A 22,812-nucleotide genomic window follows, 5' to 3' on the forward strand; every position below is an offset into this window, starting at 1 on the left:
TTATTGCGTTATATAACGTGATATTTAAATTGTTCTGTAACATGTTATAATGTATTAATCTTGTTCTCTAACTTTATGTTCCTTTTCTATTATTTTCTTCTCCTTTTCTTCTTTTTTTTTATGTTCATACAATATTATTTAAAGTTCACTATTTTTTTTTTGCTGCAATATATATTTAATTCCTATTATATACTGCAAAAACACCCAAAATAAAAGCTTACATACATGTACACATGTACATATATGTATGTATTTATGTATGTATTCAACCACATGCATTACTAGTGAAAGGGGTATTTCCTTCCTTTTCCTATACCTTTTAAAGTTGTTACAATATTACAATAGAACAAAATATAAAACATACTTAACAATTTGTTTAAAAAAATTAATAATTCATATATTTTCCCAAAATACAAAAAAAAATAAAAATAACACAACATAATATAATTTGTACTTTTTTGGGTTTGCATCAGTTTAATATATATAAACACATTTTATGGAACAATTTAACAATATCAGCAAATTATTACAAGTTATATGTGTAATTATGTAAATGTATACACACGCATATATATTGGTATATGCTCATATAGATGCGTACATATATATATGCATATATTTGCGTATATATTCGTAGATATGTATAAATATGTATATTCACATATACAATTTCTTTAAAATAATAATAAAGGATCAAAAAAAAAAAAAAAAAAAAAAAAAAACAGTAGTAGATCGTTTGGAATTTCCTTTTTTTTTCTTTAACTGCATTCTACTATTTTTATATGTCTTAACACAAAATAATGTTTTAATTTAAAAATGTCATGCACCTTTATTCTCTTCATATAGCAAAAAATTAGAAAAACAAAAATGTTAAATAGGGAGGCTTCAATCAAATACTTTGGATTTCTGTATCATGCTGAGCATTTGAACGATAACTAAAAGATGAGCATAAATTAAGTACATGTATGTATACATGCATATGTACTTGTGTATGTACGTGTACTAAATACGTACACATAAGTTTATACATAAGTACAAATTTATATGCAAATGCTCTGAGAAGTCAAAGATTCACAGGTTAAAACGTAGAACAAATAAACATAGGTAAAAAACGGCATAAAAAACATTCCGCCCTATTTTTTCTCATAATGGCATAGATTATAACAAAACAATTGAAAATGCGCATATGGGTACTTATTTTAAAAATAAAAAAGGCATAATATACAAAAATGAGTGCATTATTATTATTACCTGAACCAATGACAACAAAAATAAAAACAAGGAGAAGTATAGGACCTACTGGATGTTTCCTTTCCTTCTTTACCAATGAGGTTGGAACGTTTCCCCTATGAACTATGTTATTGTCAAAGGCATCTACCTTTTGAGATATTTTTCTGTTACTTGGCATCTACATAAAAAAAAAAAAAAAAAAATTTTGTTTGCGGCTAATGGTATAGCAATTTAATTTGATGTGTACGTCAACCGTAAGATTTATATTCACATAAATAAGTGCACGTACAAACATAAGTGCACAATTAAATAAACATATATACGCAAACAAGTATATACAAACAGTGTAGTACAATTTTTAGAAAAGTCAAATCTGCGAAATATTTTCAAAACAACGCCAAAAAAAAGGGGTAAAACAAAAGGTAAACCAAAATACAGAATAACATGGGAAAGGAGTAGAAAAAATATAAAAAGTAAATCAGCATTTCTTTTATTATTTATAAAATTACTACCACACCATTTTATAATTTCGGAGGTGTTTAAACAACTTTTAAGAAATATATGTATATGAATTCGATAAAAACACATTTAAATGTATACATTTATTAAATGTTTAGCGGGTATTATATATACATATATAAAGACCCTTTAAATACGTCCTAACATTATAACATCTCAAAATAAAAGTACTTCAAAAATTATGTTACGTCGTTATGTAGTTACGTAGTTATATTGTTATGTTGACGTGTTGTTATGTAGTTATGCTGTTATGTTATTACGTTAGCAAGAAACGCAACTCCAAAAAAACAATACGCTCGTTGCTCACATGTGTATGTACATACTATACAAATACGTGCATACAACGTACTTTCTCACGTAATTATATATACATATATATATATATATATATATATATATATATATATATTACGCATGGGATGGATAACTATACAAGTATGGTGCAACCTATTCTTGGAAATAACATAAAATTATAATTCATCTTATATATTTACTCATACATTCGTTAAATACATCTGTTCACACATTCACTAAATAAAACTGTTCACACATTCGCTAAATAAAGCTGTTCACACATTCGCTAAATAAAGCTGTTCACACATTCGCTAAAATACGTATGTTTATACTTTTGCTTATGCATTTATTAGTATGTTTCATCAATTTATTATTTTCACTTTACCTTGTTTAATATGTTACTTTTGTATTTTTTATGTGCCTTTTTAAATGACTTAAAAAAACTATTTTCCTTTAAATTTTTTACGTAATCCTGTATCGTATCCATATGATATGTAATGAATGAGGAATATGTAAATTTTTGCCTTTTAAAAAGAAAAAAATATATTTTTTTCTTTTCACACAAAAAAAAAAAAAAAAAAAAAAAATCAATTTTTCAAAACAACCTTTTCTCCTTTATAATTTTTATATTTACTTTGATTTTTATTCAATTGAATTATCATATTTTTTGTTTTTTTTGTTTTTTTTGTTTTTTCAGTTATTTTATTTTTATTTTTATTTTTTTGTTTCAATTTGCACATTAACTCTTCATGCAACGAAAAAGGTAAAGTTTTTTTTTTTTCCTTTAGCAGTTGTACATTTTGTAATACGTAGCTTTTTTTTTTTTTTTTTTTGCCTTATCAGTTGTATACTACTTTGTAGTAATTTTATTTATTTTTTATTAGTTTACTTTATTTTTTATTATTTTACTTTATTTTTATTTTTTTACTTTATTTTTATTTTTTTACTTTATTTTTATTTTTTTACTTTATTTTTATTTTTTACTTTATTTTCATTTTTTTACTTTATTTTCATTTTTTTACTTTATTTTCATTTTTTTACTTTATTTTTATTTTTTATTTATTTACCTTTATCTCTCCTTCATTTTGGTATCCTTTTCCATAATTTTATTAATTTTTACCTGTTAAACTTTTTTATAAATTAAATAGCCCTTTCGAAAGGATATTTTTTAATAAAAATTGTAAGGTGGGAAAACCCCTTTACTTCTTACACGAGCAAGCAGTTTTTTTCTCTTGCACACAGTATACGCAAGTTTGTGTACATAAATATACACATATACGTATATATATATTTATGTGCGCATACACATGTATAATGCGTACGTTTTATATATGAAAGAAAAGATTTATTTTATTTTACCGCATTATCTGTGGTTCTTGTTTTCCCAAATCGCATCAAAGAACTGTGATAACAATAAATACATTTTGCCATTACACTAATTTTAGTATATAATTATTTTTTTACGAATTCGTATCGTTTATTTTTAAGTAACACAAATTATCTGTTGGTAAATGCAAATATGTATGAATGCGCGTCGTTAGCTTATTTTTATGAACATAATAGTTTAATTCTGTCTTCTTTCATTTCATATTTCCCCTTTTCTTTTTGTTTTGCTCCCCCTACTTCATTTCATTACGCACGAAAGTATGATAAAACAAATGCTTAAAATAAAAAACTATAAAACAATAATTTTAAAAAACGAAAAAAACGTTGTGAGTTCTTTAAATCCCTTTACAACAAAAAGAAATAACTATTACTCAACATACAGAAATGAAGGACAAAACGAAAGATTGAATAAACAACAAATAAATGAAAGATACAATCTTTGGGATTTCCTAGCGTTTGAGAAAAACATCTCCTTTTTTTCAGTTAGTTTTTATATACTTTTAAGTGCTGTTTTGGCCTTGCACTTTTATAACAATTCCAATGAATATGCAAACTCTAGCAAGATTAATGAAGCAAAAGAGCGAGAGAGGAAGAACTTGGTAGAATTGGAAAACAAAAGAAAGATGTAAATTAAAAAAAAAAGGAATAAACGATAAAGCGAAAAAAGAAAAAAAGGAAAAAAAAGAAATGAAATAAATTTGGATTTAAAATATTTTTATTTATCACTGTGCAAAAGCTTACTTTGCATTTTTACTTGTTTTTTATTATTTTTTTTTTTTTTTTTTTTATATACAATTGCGCATTATTATTTACATATGCCCATGTCCTACATAACATAAACAATTTGGATTTGTAAAATATGAACACCTTTAATCTTTAAACAATGTTTTTTATACGGTTATAATTAAAGAAAAGTTTCTTAAAAATAGCATGCGTGTTTCTGTTTTTGTTTGTTCTAATCTTGGTTTTTTTTAAAATAAAAAAAAAAAAGAGAAATAAGGAGAAAAAAGCAATAAATAAATATATACATATGCATATACATTCGGTACACAAAACTTTTCTTCTATTTCATTCATGTTATTTTACAATATAAAAAAAAAAAAATTCGTAAAAAAGGGCTCCTTAATATACATATATATATATATATATATATGTGTGTATGTACACATATAAACATACCACTGGCGGCATTAATTTACACTTTCGAGTTAGGCCCTTTCTTTCTTCCTGTACAATCTGAAAATCTTCTGTTATAAAGCTGTCTTTTTTTTGCTCTTCCAGTTAATCTTCTTCCTTTTGATTCCTTGGGAACTTTGGGCGTTTGGTTTTTGACTTTTCCTGCTCTTGCTAATGATCCATGTACCTTTCCTATAATATAAAAAAAAACAAATGAACAAAAGTATGTGTAAAAGTAAACAAAATGGCATAACTCAAATGAGGGGAAATTTCCAAATTTTGCTGCCATTCAAAATAAAAAAAAAACAACAATTAAAAAAATAAAGAAATAAGTACGTAAACACGTAAATAAGTAATATCATAAATATGTAAGAATGCATGTACGTACATAAATAAATACGTGATATTACTCATACGAACATAAATTAAATACATATATGAGTAAATAAATAACCAATAAAGCGTACATTGTTTCGAGTATATAACCACAGAAATCGTACTTATGACAAAATAATGTAACGTAAAAATAATATGATAGAAACGGGAATAACTCAATTGCCCATTTACATGCTTTAAACAACAGGAACTAAAAGTTGAGGCAATTTTTGACATTCATTGGACTAATAATAAGGTAATAAAGTAGCAAATAAAAATACATAGGTATATGCGTGTATATGTATGGACAACTGGAATGAACAAATACGTTCATATTTACAAGTATAAAATATTATCACCCTTAAATATACAAACATACATTTGTGCACAAATACATATATACATATATGCATATACTTACATACATATATGTATATAAACGCAAATTCTTCATAAATATATCTGCCAATCAATTATATGTATGTTACTATAAAAAAATAATATTTCAGTGGACTTACCCATTTTTCCTTAAAGCTTCTATTTAATTTTATTCTTCAAATGGAATAACTCTGTGCTAATTACAAAATACAATATTTGTATGAGGAATTTAAATTTGTTAGGTTTTATATTCTATCAAAAACAAAGAAACTTTTTTAAAACTTATAAAATTGAGCCATTAATCTGTAATTCTTCTAAATATACTATAATTCCATATTAAAAAAAAAAGATAAAATATAATTCTTTTCTTTTTTTTATAATTTTTCTACGTTTTTGCAGTTTTTTTTTTTTTTTTACGAATTACGATTTATTTATGGATAGTGCCATATATATATATATATATATATATATATATATATATATATATATATTTTTTTTTTTTTTTTTTAATATTGCTATATCATCATTTAAAACAAATTTTAGCTATACGAAAACATGAATTTTGCTATTTTGTTTTATTTTGTTATTTTGTTGTTTTATTTAATTTTTTTTTTGTTATTTTGTTTTTTTATTTTTATTTTTTTTTTGTTATTTTGTTATTTTGTTTATCGTTATGCTCTGGAACTCCTGAAGCTTGTACTCGTGAACACCTGTTATTACTCAGTTGAGAAGGCAAAATTGAAAAAAGCAAAGTATAACAGTATAATGGTATAATTGTAAATGAGTAAATGTTACTATATAAAGATTTACCTTCTAAAAGAATGTTTAATTACTCCTACTTTTTTACATATACACAGCTTTTTCGAATTATTTTTATTTGGAAAAAGCATAAGAAACATAATTTTTTTTGGAAAAGAAAGTTTTATAAAGAAGGGGTTTCTATTCCCCTTATTTTGCTTTTTGTTTAAGTACTGTATAAATAGCAATTGCAGCAGGCGCTGAAAACGTTATCAACTCAACATATAATATAGTGGACATGTTTGTATAAACATGAATACATATGTTTACATATACATATATATGTTATATATGTGCACATGTGTAAATTATTTATTTCTAAGCCAACAATTGGACGAAGGGAGCTATTTTATTTTTTTTATTTTTTCCCAATTCTTTTAAAAATTCAGTTAATCATGTTTATGGTGACGTGAAAGAGAAAAAGCATTACCTAAAAAATACGGCAAAAAATAACGTAAAAAATATGGCAAAAAATAACGTAAAAAATATGGCAAAAAATAACGTAAAAAATATGGCAAAAAATAACGCAAAAAATAACGTAAAAAATATGGCAAAAAATAACGTAAAAAATATGGCAAAAAATAACGTAAAAAATATGGCAAAAATTAACGTAAAAAATTTCTCCATATTTTGCCAAAACCAAATGTATCTTTGTATGAATAAAAAAAAAAAAAGGATAAAAAGGGAAAAACAACAAACATGTGCGAGTACCGCTAACACGTAACGATTGCTAATTGTGTAACTAAAAAGTTAGCTCACAAACAAATTTTTTTATTCCATTGTTTACATATATGCACATTTAATCAGTATGCGCATTTTTGCTGCATAACTATGTAGTAACCACATTGTTTGAGAAGTTTTAACAAACAGGTGCATATCCATCTATATATATAATTATATTTTCTTTTCCCAATTAATTTTTCACACCTCAACGTGAATGCAAAGTGAAGCCTGCTTTAATCTCTCAACAAGGGCCATACCAAGACCTACGGATACAGAGAGTACCCCAAAACTATTTGGTAAATTATTTTGAAATAAGGATATAGCTGATTCGGATATAATTTTTGCCGTTAAAAGGTATCCCGGGTCTTCATTTTCCCCATTTAAATGTAGAATAATTTTTTTATTCCCTTTGTTTTCATTTTCGTTACTGTTTGTGTTGTCATCGCTATTTTTGTTTTGGGTTCCGTCTGTATACATATCGCACATCTCACCAACAATGGTGCATTTCCAGAATCCCTTTTTCAATTGATCCGATGTTTTCGGTTTATGCAAATAGTCTACGTACTTATCTGTGACGTAATCAACAGGTGTCAAGTATTTTAAGCCATTTATTAACATTGAAAACATTCGTTTAATAATATACATAGGCATTGATAACTCTGCATCATATTGTTTATAATCTATAACCAGATTTTTTCCATATTTATAGTTCATTAAATAGTTGGACCATAATACATAAGCTTCTTCAATTTTAGAATAAACAGTATCAAAGCAATACCCAAATTCTTCTTCATAATCAAAGAAATAATTTGTTGTTTTTATTTTTTTTTCATATAAGGGGAAACCATCATCCGTACTAGATATATCATCATATTTATTTTCACATAAATAATGCTTGTTATAACTATTTCCTAAACGTTTTTTAAATAATAATGCACTCTTAATTGTAGTTTTCCCTACTGTCCTAAAATCACTCCCTTCATTAGATAATCGTATACGAACATATGAACACGGCTTTTTATACTTAGATAAAAATTCTTCCTGAATAATGTAAGTCCCTAAATCACTAAGTGCTGAAATAAAGGATGCGCTATGAATTATTTTTAACTTTTTTTCTTTAGCAATTTCGTTAAATTCTTTATATATCCTTAAAATGAAATCATGTTCACCACAAGCATCTAAATAATGGCAATTTGCCTGCACACAAGCCTTTACAATATTATACCCATATATTGCATACGGTCCTATAGTACTTACAACTACATCACACATTTTGCAACAACTTAATATAGAATCATAGTTATTTACTACATCGACTTCTTTTTTATATATCTTTTCTGTATTTCTGAGTTTTTCTTTTTCTTTTAATCGTAACAAAATTTCATTCAACCTATTTATGTTTCTCACAGCACATAGGAGTTTTATCTGCCCATTCGTTATTTCTTTTTCATATTTTTTTAAAAGGTACTCTAAAATCATTTGCCCCGTATACCCTGTGCTGCCTAGCAGCAGTATGTCGTACTTCTTACCGTTCATTGGGCTATCTAGAATAGAAAGGAATTAAACTATGAGCTAACATACACTTACTCATATATGTATGTATATATATATATATATATATATATATATACATATGCGTAAATGTATTTGTATATGTATTTATATATATACACATATGTGTGTTTATTTGCATCTATAAGATGACAAAAAAAAGAAAAAAAAAATAGCTCAGCATATGTATTTACGAGCTTGCAAAGAAAACAATGACAAGTGAGAGAAGATGGGTGTTCCTTTAAAGACATATATACATATATATATAATCACATATTGTATTCTCTATTTTCTTCTTAACCGAATATACCTTTTTTAAAAAAATATTTATGAATGAATGTACTAACAAAATAATCTCGTTAGTGTGTTTTTCTTTCTTAGCTAGGGATATTAAGTTTTCATATAATAACGCACCCTGTTAATGGAATATGGTTAGTCGGGTAAAAAAAAAAAAAAAAAAAAAAAAAAAAATATATTGGACACTCCAATAATATATATATATATATATATATACATACACCTATTGACTTCCCTACGAAAAAAATAGTGCACCATGTGTTATATTTCCAACATGTATTTTATATGATTATAACCATGTTATATAAGCTATAAAAAAAAAAAAAAAATTGTAAACATCAAAAAAGTTTGTTAAAACCCACAAACGGAGCAAATTCAGTGCTTATACCTTTTTTGTTTTTTTGTTTTTTTGTTTTTGTAATTATAAGGGCCGTTAAATTTCTTAAGTGTGGCTCTCATTAAATCATAATAATAATGATAATAATATCCGTTATAAAAAGCCATCATCAGAACATCAATGTATCGGTGTATATACATTCAAAAAAAAATGTCACTCGACATACTACACAATCGGATGTCAATATATAAATTATGCACTACGGAGGTAGTATATGCTGTGCTACTAAAAAATAACATATTTACTGTATTCACTTTTTAATACGTTCATAAATCCAATTTTTTTTTTGCTTCGCTACCCTTTGCTTTCTTTTTTTTTTTTTTTTTTTTATAACTATTCGATTATTAGATGTTTTAAGGGGTCTTATAGGGCTTGGATTTTCTGAGCTTTTTCGATAAATAAATTATTTGTAGCTGTAACGCAACATAATGCTTTTATTTTTTTTTTTAAAGTTATTTTTTTCTTTTTTTCGTTGCATAAACCATCCTTTAAATATTTTATCTGTGAATTTAATTTATGTGAAAATTTAAATCCGTATGTTAGTAACATTTTAAGCGTATTTTTTATATTTTTCGTGTTAGTGTTTCCTGTTTTTTGTATTTTATTTTTTTTTTTATGTATGTTTGATCTTGTACATATTTTTATTTGTTTTTTTTTAATTTTACGTAATTTGTTCTTTTTCCTGTACTCATTTTTATTTGTTCTTTTTCCTGTACTCATTTTTATTTGTTCTTTTTACTGTACTCATTTTTATTTGTTCTTTTTACTGTACTCATTTTTATATGTTCTTTTTACTGTACTTATTTTTATTTGTTCTTTTTATTTAATATACGCCTTTTTCGTTTATTCCGTTTAATACAGTGTTTCGTCCATATGATATTTTTTCATTTTAATGTTCGCACTACAAATATGACCGTACTATTCCCTTTGAGTTACATTTCTTCTGATAATGTAATGGAATTATAGTAAAAAAAGAATGGAAAAGTAAAGAAAAGAAAAGAAAGTATGGTTAACCGAACGTGTAATGTAATGGAGTTCCATTTTTAAGGTAACTGCGAAAAAAACAAAACATGAAAAATAAATATGTTTAAGCGAAGTATTTTATTTAATTTTTTTATTTTTGTAAATATAAATGATGATAAACCTTTTAAATATTTTGATTTCATATCAAATGTTTTTATAATCCTCTAAGAAGTTCTGAATATTTATAAAATAAAAAAATAGCTCAATGTACGCTCGCGCATATATATATATATATATGTATATATATATATATATTCGCTTGTAGTTGCAGCATAAATCTATGTATGTACACATTCACATATTATACATCTGTACGTGTACATGTAATAAGTACAAAGCACAGATTACAATGTAACCTTGCAAAACCAACTTGTTGCATAGCACTACAACGCATTTAAAAAAAAAAAAAAATCGCGTATTGAACGATTCGAAGAGTTACTATTGCGAATATTTTTATATAAATATTAAAACAAAATAATAACTTCAAATTTGTTCATATAACAAATGTATATACGGTGGCTTTTTAAATTCATAATTTTAGAAATGTCAATCCATATATATCACAGAAATTAATAAGAAACATAGAAGTTTCGTTAACTGAGGAGATGAGAATAATAATTGCAATATGCTTATTGCAAATTGTTTAAATTTGTGTTCTTCACCCGCACGGGTATACGTCAAAATGTATTCATATATATATAGATATACATATATATGTGTGTGTACTTATTTATTATTTTTTTTTTTAACATAGTTCTTCGTGCATACCGCCTCTTTGAGGCCTTACGAAAGATAAAGATGAAGTGAAAACGAAATGAAAAAAAACGTATTCCAAGAATTGTACCGTGTGAAGACCATTGGACTTGTGGAAGAACATAAATGAACACAGGAATGTACGTATATTTACTGTGAGAAAGATATAAAGAAATAGAGATATTATGAATGTAAATAGTAAATCAAGTGTGTAGTACTTTTTAAAAGGCATGTATGATATAGCTCAAGTTAAAAAAAAAAAAAAATGAATTCCCCGTTGAAGTCTTTTTGAATAGTCCTTTTTAGTAGTTCCTTCAAGTTTCCCTTTTGAGTTCCTTTAAGAATGCAATAATAAGGTGATTAGAGTGTGTTAAAAATGGAAGTCCAAATGAAAAAGTCCTTTATTTTTTTTTTCTTAATAACCTTTAATAATTTTTATTTAATCATAAAGGAAGTATATTATACACGAATAAAAATATGAACCTTTAAGAGATGATTATAGCTGAACAGATTCTTTTTCATTTTTTTCTTTTTTTTTTATGGAATGAGTTGAAGCTCGAAACATCCTGCAAATATACATACACAATGAAATAATCGGGAAAAAAAAAAAGTACCCCAGATTCTTCTTTTTTTTTTCTGGTTGTTTTTTTTTTTTTTTTTTTGTGTAATTTTTTTATATACAGGAAGGAAGGTCTGAGATGCTCCATAAAAAGAAATATATATATACATATATATGAATGTATATTTTTCTTTAAAAACATTTTTGAGAAAAAAAATATTGAAAAAATATTAATTAGCTACCAGAAATATCAATCTTATAGCTCCCATGAGGGTTATATGATTTTGAAAAAGCTAATAAGCAAGTATACATTGGTGAGTTCGATTTTTGAGATTTTTCACAAGCTTCGAAATGTGTGCATTTACATATGTATACATTTTTTTTGAAGTGCTGGAAAAATAACTTAATTCAGACTACTCATAGACTCATTCCATCATTGAAAGAAAAAAAAAAAAAGAATGCGCGGGTAGAAAGAGGTAGGGATTATGCGAAGGAAATAGTACAGTCTGTTTGTTTATACATGTGGTGTTGTATGTATGTATGTATATGCAAATACGCAGCAAATGCAATATTTGTATATATTTATAGTATGTATATTATTATCATTTACGTGCAATTATTATACACATATATATATATATATATATATATATATATATATATATATATATGTATGCATAAATGGGAACAACTTCCTACTGTTTTTGCTTAATTTTTTTTTTTTCCTTTAGAAAAATATATGACATTGTACCCATTTTTTGTTGATCTTAATTAACTCTGTTTTTTTTTGTATTTGTTCTATCGTGCAGTTTTACATAATATTTGTGATGGTATAGAAATTGTGCATATATGTAAATAAAACAGTGCATTTTATGAAAAAAATCTTACAAATATGGAAATAAAAAAAAGAACGTAACCATAGGAAATCATATTAAATGAAAGAATATGAAAAACATTGTTAAAATGGGTCATGGTGAGAATCCCCAGATGCGCATTATATAATTTTATTATGCCAAAAAGTAAATAATCTATAGCGGAAAAAGGAATAAATTACTATAAAAATAGTAAAATAACTAAAACAAAAGAAGATAAAAAAAAAAAAAAAAAAAAAGAAAGAAAAGAAAAGAAAAGAAAAATGGTAAAGGCTTTTTTTGGGCAAAAAGAATAATCTTATCTTAAATGTAATAATTTGAAAATTTTTCTTTTTTTTCTTAACATTTTAAAAGTATATTCATTTTTGTAAAGTATTTAGAGGGCTCCTTTTTGCTTCTTTCCTTTTCCCATTTCAATTTTGAAATTTCTCTTTTTTTTTTTTTTTTTTTTTTTTTCGTGCAATAGTTTAAGTAGCAAATACTGAGGTGAGGGCACTGCTTTTTTTTTCGTTATTTTTACCTTTTTTATATATTTTATTTGTTTGCGTCCCTTTGTTCGCTTATTTGCAATTCAAATTATTCAAAACGTTAATACTGCTTCGTCGTAGCAGGAAATATCAAAAAATATGTATATGTATGTATTTACATACATATATATATATTTTTTTTTTTTTTTTTCAAACTGAACGATTTTGCTTCTTATTTACGCACATTTTTTAGCCGTAATTTTGCATTTTTACAAATAAAAAATTGCAAATTTTTGAAATGCCCATTTAATTCCACCGCTTTTTTCAAGTTCAGAAGTATTTAGTTAAATTACATGCCCTTTTTTAGTAGTAATAATAAAAGCTGAGTGAAAAATAAAGGATTCGAGCAAATGTAACTGGAACTTCCCGTCGACTGAGAAATGACAGATTTTTTAAGGTATAGAATTGTGTTTGTATATTAGCATATATACGTACATATGTGTATGTTTATACATATGCATATATAACCCCCCTTCCCGTTTGGCATTTATCCATGTTTTCTCAAAACAAGACGCTCTATTATCATGTGTAGCACGCATAAAATTATGGAGCCTTTTTTTTCTTTTCTTAATTTTATAACCCATTGTTTACTAGCGTACATATAGCGGCGTAAATTGCTTTGTACAGTTGCACATATGGTATACTAACGTACATAATTGTAATTACTCTTTTTCGTGTTTATGTAGTAGGAGCAATTACATTTTCTCGATTATCCATTTTGAACTGCATAACATGAACTTATATCTACCTTAAGTTGAATAATATTTGTATTTTGTTTTTTCTTTGGCTCATATGCTTTCCCTACTGAATTTTCGTGTTTATTTTTTTTTTTATTTTTTTTTTTTTTCCTTCTATGTGCAAACTATTTAGGAATATTCCAAAACCGAAGAAGAATATATATGAAGATGTAGTGGATGAAAATGATTTTAAATCAAACCATTCTCCAAAAAAAAAGGAAACGAATAATCAGTGTTATGAATATTTAAAAAGAAAACACTTAAGAATTACATGTAATGAAGATTTTAGAGGAGGTGGAGCGTACCCCGAAATACATATAAATCAATATCCTAATAATGTAGGACTAAAAAATAAAAAAAATAGTAGTTCTAATATTGCTTTAAAATACATTGATGATGAAAATAATGTTAAATATGATAATCTAATTAATGAAGAAGTTCATATTTATAATAATAATATTGATAAGATTGAACCTAATGAACGGATAAATAAATTAAGGAAAAAAAAAATATTATCGGACACTAAAGATAGAGAAGAAAAATATAATGAAGCTATATACAAACCAGATGATAAAGAAGAAAATGAAATAATTGAAAATACGAAAAAAAATATCGAACATATACTTAATGAAAAATTAAATAAAAGTATTGTTAACAAAAAAGATGATAAGTATTATAGATATATTCCACAAAATAAACTTAACAATCATTTAGATGAACGAATCATAAAAGTAGTTGAAAAAAGTATCGACCCATTAGATGTTTCAAAATTTAAACATAAAAAACTACCAAATGTCAAAAATTCTCCGGAATATCCTATATTAAGATCACCTACGAGAAAACTAAATAAAGAAGAAGAAAATGATTGGAAAATACCTCCATGTGTTTCTAATTGGAAAAATAATAAAGGGTATAATATACCCCTAGACAAAAGAATACAAAGTGATAATAAAAAATTAAATAACGTTGAAATTAATGAAAATTTTGCACATTTAAGTGAATATCTTTATGTTGCTGAAAAAAAAGCTAGAGAAGAAATCAAAATGCGTAATAATATTATTAAACAGAAAAAACTAAAAGAAAAAGAACAAAAAGAAAATGTTTTAAAAAATCTAGCTATTCAAGCTAGAAAAGAAAAAGGACTTGCTCAAAGCTCAATAATTAATGAAAGAAAAAGAGAACTTGAAAGAGAATATAAAATAGAGAAAAATTTGAAAAAAGTGAAGAATTACGAAAATAGACTGATCGAAGAACAAATAGCATTAAACAAAGTTAATGTTAGCAAAAATAATAACATCCATGATATTAGCTTATTTAATATTAATGATATTAATAATAATAATACCGATACACAGAATGATGAAACTTATCAAATATATGATACATCACTATTCAACCATAAAAATAATAGCAATATATATAAATTCTCAAGTGAAAGACTAAACAAAACTCTACAAAAAACCGAAACTACACAGAAGACCGAGCCTGTCAAATTTATAAAGGATATATCGGATCCATTTGGCCTCGACAGCTTGTTGTCCCAGGCAAAAAAAAAGTAGTCCACGCGTTTGTTTATTTGTTTGTTTGTTTGTTTGTTTGTTTGTTTGTTTGTTTATTTATTTGCTTATTTGCTTATTTGCTTATTTGCCTATTTGCTTATTTATATGTTTATTTATTTGTTTATTTTTATTTTTTATTTTTTTTTTTTTTTTTTTGTACCTCACATGTGAACACTGCTTTGCGCACACACACACACACATGTACACAAAAGAACAACTATGCGCCTTTATGCATACTATATGTATACAGGTGCTTCTTTTTTTTTTTTTTTTTACGCATATTATGTGCATACTTTGTACGAGTTCCTCCTTTTTTGTTTTTTCCATCATTTTTCCCCAAAATATGCCTATCATATATAGCAGTTGAAACTTAGAGAAAAAACTAGCGAAATTTGGATGAGCATTGAGCCGCATATTATAAACATAATCGGCATATTACATGTATTTTTAAAGAGCTACTTGGAAACATGTCAGATATGCATTTAATTAGTAATAATATTTATTCAAAAAACAAAACAAAACAAAAAAAAAAATACGCAAAAAGATGTAAGCTAAGCATGAAGTGAATAGACCAATTAAAAATAATATAAGGCTAACAAGGAAATTAAACACGACATAAATTAACAATGATATATAAGGTGAATAAAACAAATTAACTCAAAACAAAACAAAACAAAACAAAACAAAACAAAACGAGATATAATGAGACATAACAAAACACTGCGCAAACTACATTCTGTACGATCTTTTTTTTTTTTTTACATCGAAAAAATAAAAAGGGCACGGCATGCAGTCCCATCCGATATTTCAAAAACGGTAAAAAAAAAAAAAAAAGAAAGAAAAAAAGATAAACCTTTTTCGATTCCCCTTTTTTGCTCATTATACGTTAAAAACTACATAATTACAAAAAAAAAAAAAAAAAAAGGAAAGAAAGAAAGAAAGAAAGAAGGAAAGATAATGGAAAAAACAATGGCACATGTAACGATAAATGTAACGATGAATGTAACGATGAATGTAACGATAAATGCAACGACAAATGCAATGTTCAATTCTTCCATCGCACCGCGTTTTTGTTTTCACCAATAATTGTCCAAAGGATCATTTCATGATAATAAGGCGCAGAACATTATAACGTTACTTATAACACTCGGTTAATACTCCAACTTGTCAAAAACCGAAGTAACCGGACAAGCCTAACCCGTTGTCCATATTTCGAAAGTTTTTGAAAAGAATGGACAGTTTTGAAAAACCATCTAAGTCATCGGACATTTCATCAAAGATGGAATCAAACTGTTTATTTGTATTATCTGTATTGTTCACATAAAGACCATTACAATAACTATTCATCATATCCCCTTCATCAGATGAAGAGTAAAGCCAAAAATTAGTGTGCGTATAAATATGCTCATAAGGAGTACCTTTTAATATTTCGCTATTTATACCATCTATTATATTTTTATTTAAACTTATTTTATTTTTTAACCTGTTCATCCGTAAAATCGTTCTCTTAATATTTAATGGTAAGCTTATACTTCTATAAAATTTTCTTTTCGTGTTAGTACTTTTGATAAAAGGGTTTCTTCTCTTACTTTTTTCTTCTTTCCTCGGATGATTTCTCTCTCCTTTTTTTAACACCCTACTCTTATTGCCATGTAAATTTTTGCTTTTACTGTCATTCAGGCTTTTTTTTTCTTTTTTTTTCCTGACTGAGGATGGTGCATTTAAATGAACTTGTTCCAGATTTCCTCGTGCATTGTAAGTAACTGAGCAATTCCCCTCATATTTGTTATGTACACTCCTCTCATATTTATTGTCTCCTTGCCCACCTTGACGATAACTATAGAGTGCTTCATAGGTTTTCCCCTTTTCCTCTTTTTTATCCCCCTTTTTTTCCGCCTTAACAGTGCAGGAAAAATTTTCTAAATCTTTCTGTTCATTAGGAATAGTACTATTCTTCCAATCATTCCTTTTATTGGCTTTAAAATTAGAATTATTAAAATAATTCCACTTTGTCTTTTTCCTCAGCCCATTGTTTGAAAAAAAAAACTCAGTACTATTTGATTTATAGGTGTAACTATAACAGGAAAAAACAAAATTACATAATTTAAATATATTAAAAGGTTGTCCATTTACATAAATTACAAAATTTCCAATCAAGCCAAGCATATTTTCAACATCATATTTCTTCTTCTTTTTATTTAAATTGGTTATATAAATTAAGGACTCAAATGCTGAAATTAATTTCAAATATATTATATAAATTTTCTTATATATATACATACCTACATTTAAGTACTCTATATATAACCATAAATATGCGTCACTTCGACCTAAATCATATAATTTTTTTACATCTTTTTCATTTGCACCCTTAAATCCTATTTTTATTAATTTTCTCATTGAAAATGAGTTTTTCACAAAATATGTTTGACAATTATCATATAATACTTCACTTATATTTGTTTTTATTTCTTCTACAAAATCGTTATTTGACCCTAGAGCAAAATTCTTCCTTCTTTCATTGGTAGATTCCTCTTCTAAAATGGTAAGAGAAGATCTGCCCACTAAATTATTCCTTCTTTTCTTCATTTTTTTATTTTTTTCTTCATTAGAAATGTTCTCTTTTTCTTTACTCCTACTATCCGAGTAACTCCTCCATAATGTAAAATATTGACTACTTATTAAATCTACACACGTATTTTCATTTTTTCCCACAAATTTTTTGCTGTTATTTACATCCATATCACTTCGTTCAAAAGTTCTATCACCAAATATATCTTCAACAATTGAAGAAAATTTTTTATTCCCCACAGGTGAAGTACTATTTTTTAATGCTCCTGATTTAGGTCCTTCTTTGGTGCTAACCCCTGACTCATCACTTTCTTCTTTATCCTCATTCCGTTCGTCTTTCCGTGTACTTTTTTTTTTTCTCTCCCCTTCCTTTTCTTCCGCTTCTTCCTCTTGTACCTCTTTCTTGTCCCTCACTTTCTCTTCCGCTCCTTTCTCTTCCCACCTTTTTTTTTTCCTTCTCCTCCTCTTCCTCAAATATTTATACTGCGTCTTTTCACAAAAGTTAATACCAAACACAAACTTGAGCAAAAACAGAATATTCCTGTAATACAAATACAACTGATGCAAAAGAAAAAAAATTTCTTTTTTATTTTTTTTATTCATTTCAAATATCTTGCTTCTATTCATCATTATGTATTCGTCGATCTTTCCGATAAACGCACAGCCGTAATTGAAAATAAGCAAATTTTCAAATGTGCAAAAGCAATTTGTGTAAATGGAATAATCATTTTCATTTATTCTCTCTATAATGTTTTCCACTTTCCTAATTGGGCATTTAAAAAAATCGTCTTTCCAAGTTTTCTTCAAATTTTTAAAAATAAAACTACTACCTGTGTTAAAACTGTTTCCAGTCTCATTATGATCTACCTGTTTACAATACTTTCCACCTAGTGTTACTTCTTCACTTCCAAACGATATGGTGTTCCTTACTTTATTTGTCTCTTCCCTCTCTTCATCATCTTCTAACAAAAACTTGTCAGTATAACTAGCACTTTTCTTAATGTTCTTAATGTCCATATCGTTATCCATTTCGATAGAATATTTTCCATCATAATTCAAGTTTAAGTTGTCGTCTCTTTCTATTTCATTATTATTCCCTTTAAAAAAATTAAGCTCAAATTTATTATTTATTTCAAGAAAACTCAAATTTAATTTTATCTTCCTCCTTAACCATAACCCTGAGAATCTTTTTATTAATCCCGAGGATTCTGCCTTGTTCATTAAGTTATACGATGGGTCAAAGGAATTTAATAAGTTATTTTCTCTGTACCTTTGAATAAAATGAGGTGTACCACTGTTAACAATGGCATTGTTATCAGTACCATGGTCAGTAGTACTCTTCTTTGAAGTGCCATTATCAGGGCGCAGGCTAATACCTCCACCTACTCGGGCATGCAAACTTCGAGGGTATGTGTTCACTCCTACTTTTAAAAAGCTCTCCCTCTGTTCTATGTTGATGAGCGCAAACAAAATCTTATAGTTCAAAATGGAATACAGATAAACATACAAAAATAGGTACATATCATTAACATCATCCATATTCAAGTTCATATAGTTGTAATAGTTATACTTGCTTACTTTACCTACCTTGTTATTCACAGTATTTATCTCATAGATGATATAAATAAAATTTTTGTAAATATGGTTATACTTTAAATAATGATTTATGACCTTTATATCGTTTATATTTTCAAAGAACAACATGGACATATTTTTACCTCCATATATAGGAGAAGAAGTTATATCATCCCTAGTATAATAGTCTAATTTCTTCTCATTACAGTTTACTGCAAAAATTAATAATTTAAAAATTCTCCTTTTTACATGCTCATTAAAAAATATAACTTTTAGCACTTCTATCATAAGAGGTATATTCCTCTTGAGTGCTTTTCTTTTTGCTTTCAAAATATTCTCATTAAAAAATATTTCTTTAAAAAAATATATTATTATATCATCCTTTAGTTGGGGGTTAAAGTATATGTATTTGTCTACTTTCAAAAAACCATTCTTTTTTAAAAATTGGAAAACCATTTCGAATATATTTTCATGATTTTCCTCTCGTATGAAGTCGTTAATACGAGCATCATGGATGTTAGCACCGCTATTACTATCATTGCAACCTCCAACTCCACCGCCAATATTGCGTTCTGCACCTCCGTTTCCATCATTACATGCTGCATCATTGTTCCCAGGGTTACTTCTCAAAAAATGAAGCACAATTTTGTCCAGGCTAGAACCATCAAAATTTTCAAAAAAATATTTGCCCATAACATTTATTAGCGTTACGGAAAAATTACAAAACTTTAGTACGTTATTATCATATTTATTATTTAACTGAAGGAATATCTCATTATTTAATTTTAAAAATAGATCTATTTCTAACGAATTTATGTTCATATAATTTAGTGTGTTCAATTTATTTCTAATATGGTTAATTAAATCTATTATGTTTTTCCTATTCCCTACTTTTTGCTCATCCGTAACTATATCACTGCTTCTTAAAAAGAAGAAATACCTCTTCACAAATGTGTAATAATCAAAAATTTTTTTATCTAAAATTTGCTTTAAATTTCGTAATAGAAATAAATAATCTTTTTCTACCCATATGTTATTTATAAATTTATGGAACAAATTTTTAATACATAAAAAGAGAAAAATTATATGATTATATTTAATCAAATGAGGACTAATCACACCATTGTTTTTATTTTCCATACCTATATAATGAAAGTCGAATGGAATTACTCTTATCATTCGTTCGGTCTTAGTACTAATACAACCAAAATCTTTTTTTTTTGTACTAAAAATTCCATCAATACATTTTTTATTTCTAAAATTTACAAAAACGTTATTAGATACATACATAGGAATATTACAAGATGCAATTATTGCATTTATTAAATCCTCATCATCATTAAATTTATTGACATTTAACTTTTTATAATAAGGCAATATCTGTGTTATACCAACAAATACATTTCCAATGCGAGTATTTAAATAGTTATAACTATCAGCATATAGGTACTTGTTTAACTCTAAATTTAATACGCTTTGTAATTTTTGGTAACTCCCTTTCTTATATACATTACTAATAATATTTTCAGCTAAAAATATACACTTATCTATATTTAATCCAATCCCTAAGAGGCATGCACATATACAACCAGCAGATGATCCGGATATATTCGTGTGCATGTTTAAAATATTTTTTTCAATTAATAAACTACTAACTCCTAAGTGGTAAGGAATTAATAACCCGGCAGCAGAAAATGATATTCCGAGGTTCATTCGCCCATTTGGTTCTTTATGGTGTCCTAATAATAAATTATTTTTACTTGTAATGCAATTTTTATTTATCATACTATTTTTGCTTACAGCTCCACTTTTATTCATATCACTCTTATAAAAAACTTTAGAAAGCGTTTTTCTAATATATACAGAGTACGATCTGTAGCTCTTTATTTTATTCACTTCTTTCTTGATAGACATATTGTCAGTTACTTCCTCCTCATTCGTTATATTTCTTTCATCGAATGATTTTGTCAAGTTGCTTTTGCCAAGGGCCTCTGTTGCAGTATCGTCCAGCAGGTGTCCACTGTGTGCGTAACTACATTTACTGCTATATTTGCAGTTATATTTTCCACTATGCGTTCCTGTGCGTTTAACGCTATCTTTGATGATACGTTTACCACTACCTTTTCCGCTGCTTCTCCTCCTCCTAACCCCCCTCAACAAAGAACAGTCGTACATATAAAACGTTTCATCAAGCTTTTTATTCATGGAAGTCCTAGGTTTTAATGTAATTTTATCATCCCATATCTTTATTCTATGCACAATCCTCCTTTTAGGGGGGAAAAGAAAATACCCACCATCTTCGTGAATATGCCCCCTATCTGTTTCACTCATAAACTTTGTCAAATTCTTATATGGCCTAAATAATTCTTTTAATATGTTAAATTTTTGTAGACTCTGTTGTACCATATTTTTATCAATTATTACCCTTTTTTTTTCATATTCCTTGTTTGAATATTGAAAACTTCCTGTTGATCTATCGTCCATCGTATTAATTTCATCCCTATTATCCTCGTCTATTTGATTATTCAAAATAGGATAATATTTCCTATCAATATGATATAAATAATTCTTTATACATGTTTCTATATCATGAGTGGAAATGTAATTCCTCGAATTCTTAACCTTTTGATATATGTAGCTAATAGTTGAGAAGTCTTCTTGTTCCTTCCTTGCATTTGGTACACTAGGAATTTCATTTTTCATCATACTTAAAAAACAAAAATAGAAAGAAATAAAATTTGCTATTTCTATTTTAGATTTTGTTGTATCATTTAATAAATTTATCATATATTGATTATTATAAATTATCAATTCATTCATATGTCTACCATGCTTTACATTTATCGAAGAATCATAATTTACGTTTTTCAACTCGTTATTATTACTACATTCATTCTTTCCAATAAATCCAAATTTCTTTATATCGTTTAGGCTAAAAAAGTTCTTGAAATAGTTCTCACTAAAAAGTATATTACGTAGACCATCCTCAAACAATCCTTTACTTCTGAATACTCCTTCATTGTCCCCTGCTTTGGTTTCCTCATTCAGTTCTTCCTCATCACCACTAATATCACCTCCTCTATTACCGCCACTACGACTGCTGCTACTACCGCTGTTACTTCCTCCATTATTTTCGCTGCTACTACCCTCACTATCAATGTCATTCTTTATCTCTTCATTCTTTTTCCCTTCTACATGTCTTATTTTTATGAAACCATCATCATCCTCTTCATCTTCTTTCTTGTTCGTTTCATTATTGTTCGTATTACCCATTTAAACAGAAAAAAAAAAAAAAAAAAAAAAAAAAATGCCCTTTTATATTTATTCGTGGAGTTTTTACTGATATATCTATTTAATTTGTGTTCTACCTATAGTTATTTTACTTTATTCTATTTTATTTTAATATATATTTAATCTAAGCTAATTTTTTTTTTTTTTTTTTTCCTCCTTCCCTTATATCTTATCATTAAAAATTTAAGTGCATCGCTTAAAAGGAAAAAGTTTGCACTATA

The 22,812-nt window shown here is 26.5% G+C and overlaps 6 protein-coding genes and 1 non-coding gene across 7 annotated transcripts; 3 read left to right on the forward strand and 4 right to left on the reverse strand.

The window, feature by feature from the left end:
* Positions 1-885: 885 nt before the first annotated feature.
* On the reverse strand, positions 886-2,530 carry PmUG01_04013000 (ribosome associated membrane protein RAMP4, putative; the record flags this gene model as incomplete). Its single annotated transcript, XM_029003123.1, has 3 exons — positions 886-935; positions 1,252-1,408; positions 2,429-2,530. The coding sequence occupies 3 exons, from the start codon at positions 2,528-2,530 to the stop codon at positions 886-888; spliced, it is 309 nt and encodes a 102-aa protein (XP_028859588.1).
* A 1,159-nt stretch (positions 2,531-3,689) lies between these two features.
* PmUG01_04013100 (conserved Plasmodium protein, unknown function) lies at positions 3,690-4,058 on the forward strand (the record flags this gene model as incomplete). The annotated part of the gene is made up of 1 exon (XM_029003124.1): positions 3,690-4,058. The coding sequence occupies one exon, from the start codon at positions 3,690-3,692 to the stop codon at positions 4,056-4,058; it is 369 nt and encodes a 122-aa protein (XP_028859589.1).
* A 566-nt stretch (positions 4,059-4,624) lies between these two features.
* PmUG01_04013200 (40S ribosomal protein S30, putative) lies at positions 4,625-5,019 on the reverse strand (the record flags this gene model as incomplete). The annotated part of the gene is made up of 2 exons (XM_029003125.1): positions 4,625-4,797; positions 5,016-5,019. 2 exons carry the CDS (start codon positions 5,017-5,019, stop codon positions 4,625-4,627), a joined length of 177 nt encoding a protein of 58 aa, XP_028859590.1.
* A 2,058-nt stretch (positions 5,020-7,077) lies between these two features.
* On the reverse strand, positions 7,078-8,415 carry PmUG01_04013300 (conserved protein, unknown function; the record flags this gene model as incomplete). Its single annotated transcript, XM_029003126.1, has 1 exon — positions 7,078-8,415. The coding sequence occupies one exon, from the start codon at positions 8,413-8,415 to the stop codon at positions 7,078-7,080; it is 1,338 nt and encodes a 445-aa protein (XP_028859591.1).
* Positions 8,416-10,273: 1,858 nt separating this feature from the next.
* On the forward strand, positions 10,274-10,329 carry PmUG01_04013400. Its single transcript, XR_003751930.1, has one exon. It is a non-coding gene; the product is annotated as an uncharacterized ncRNA (small nucleolar RNA).
* Positions 10,330-13,238: 2,909 nt separating this feature from the next.
* PRP45 (pre-mRNA-processing protein 45, putative) lies at positions 13,239-15,154 on the forward strand (the record flags this gene model as incomplete). Its single annotated transcript, XM_029003127.1, has 2 exons — positions 13,239-13,255; positions 13,729-15,154. 2 exons carry the CDS (start codon positions 13,239-13,241, stop codon positions 15,152-15,154), a joined length of 1,443 nt encoding a protein of 480 aa, XP_028859592.1.
* Positions 15,155-16,321: 1,167 nt separating this feature from the next.
* Positions 16,322-22,573, reverse strand: PmUG01_04013800 (conserved Plasmodium protein, unknown function; the record flags this gene model as incomplete). The annotated part of the gene is made up of 1 exon (XM_029003128.1): positions 16,322-22,573. One exon carries the CDS (start codon positions 22,571-22,573, stop codon positions 16,322-16,324), a length of 6,252 nt encoding a protein of 2,083 aa, XP_028859593.1.
* Positions 22,574-22,812: the final 239 nt, after the last annotated feature.

Source organism: Plasmodium malariae (assembly GCF_900090045.1).
Source record: "Plasmodium malariae genome assembly, chromosome: 4".
Classification (NCBI taxonomy): Eukaryota; Apicomplexa; class Aconoidasida; order Haemosporida; family Plasmodiidae; genus Plasmodium; species Plasmodium malariae.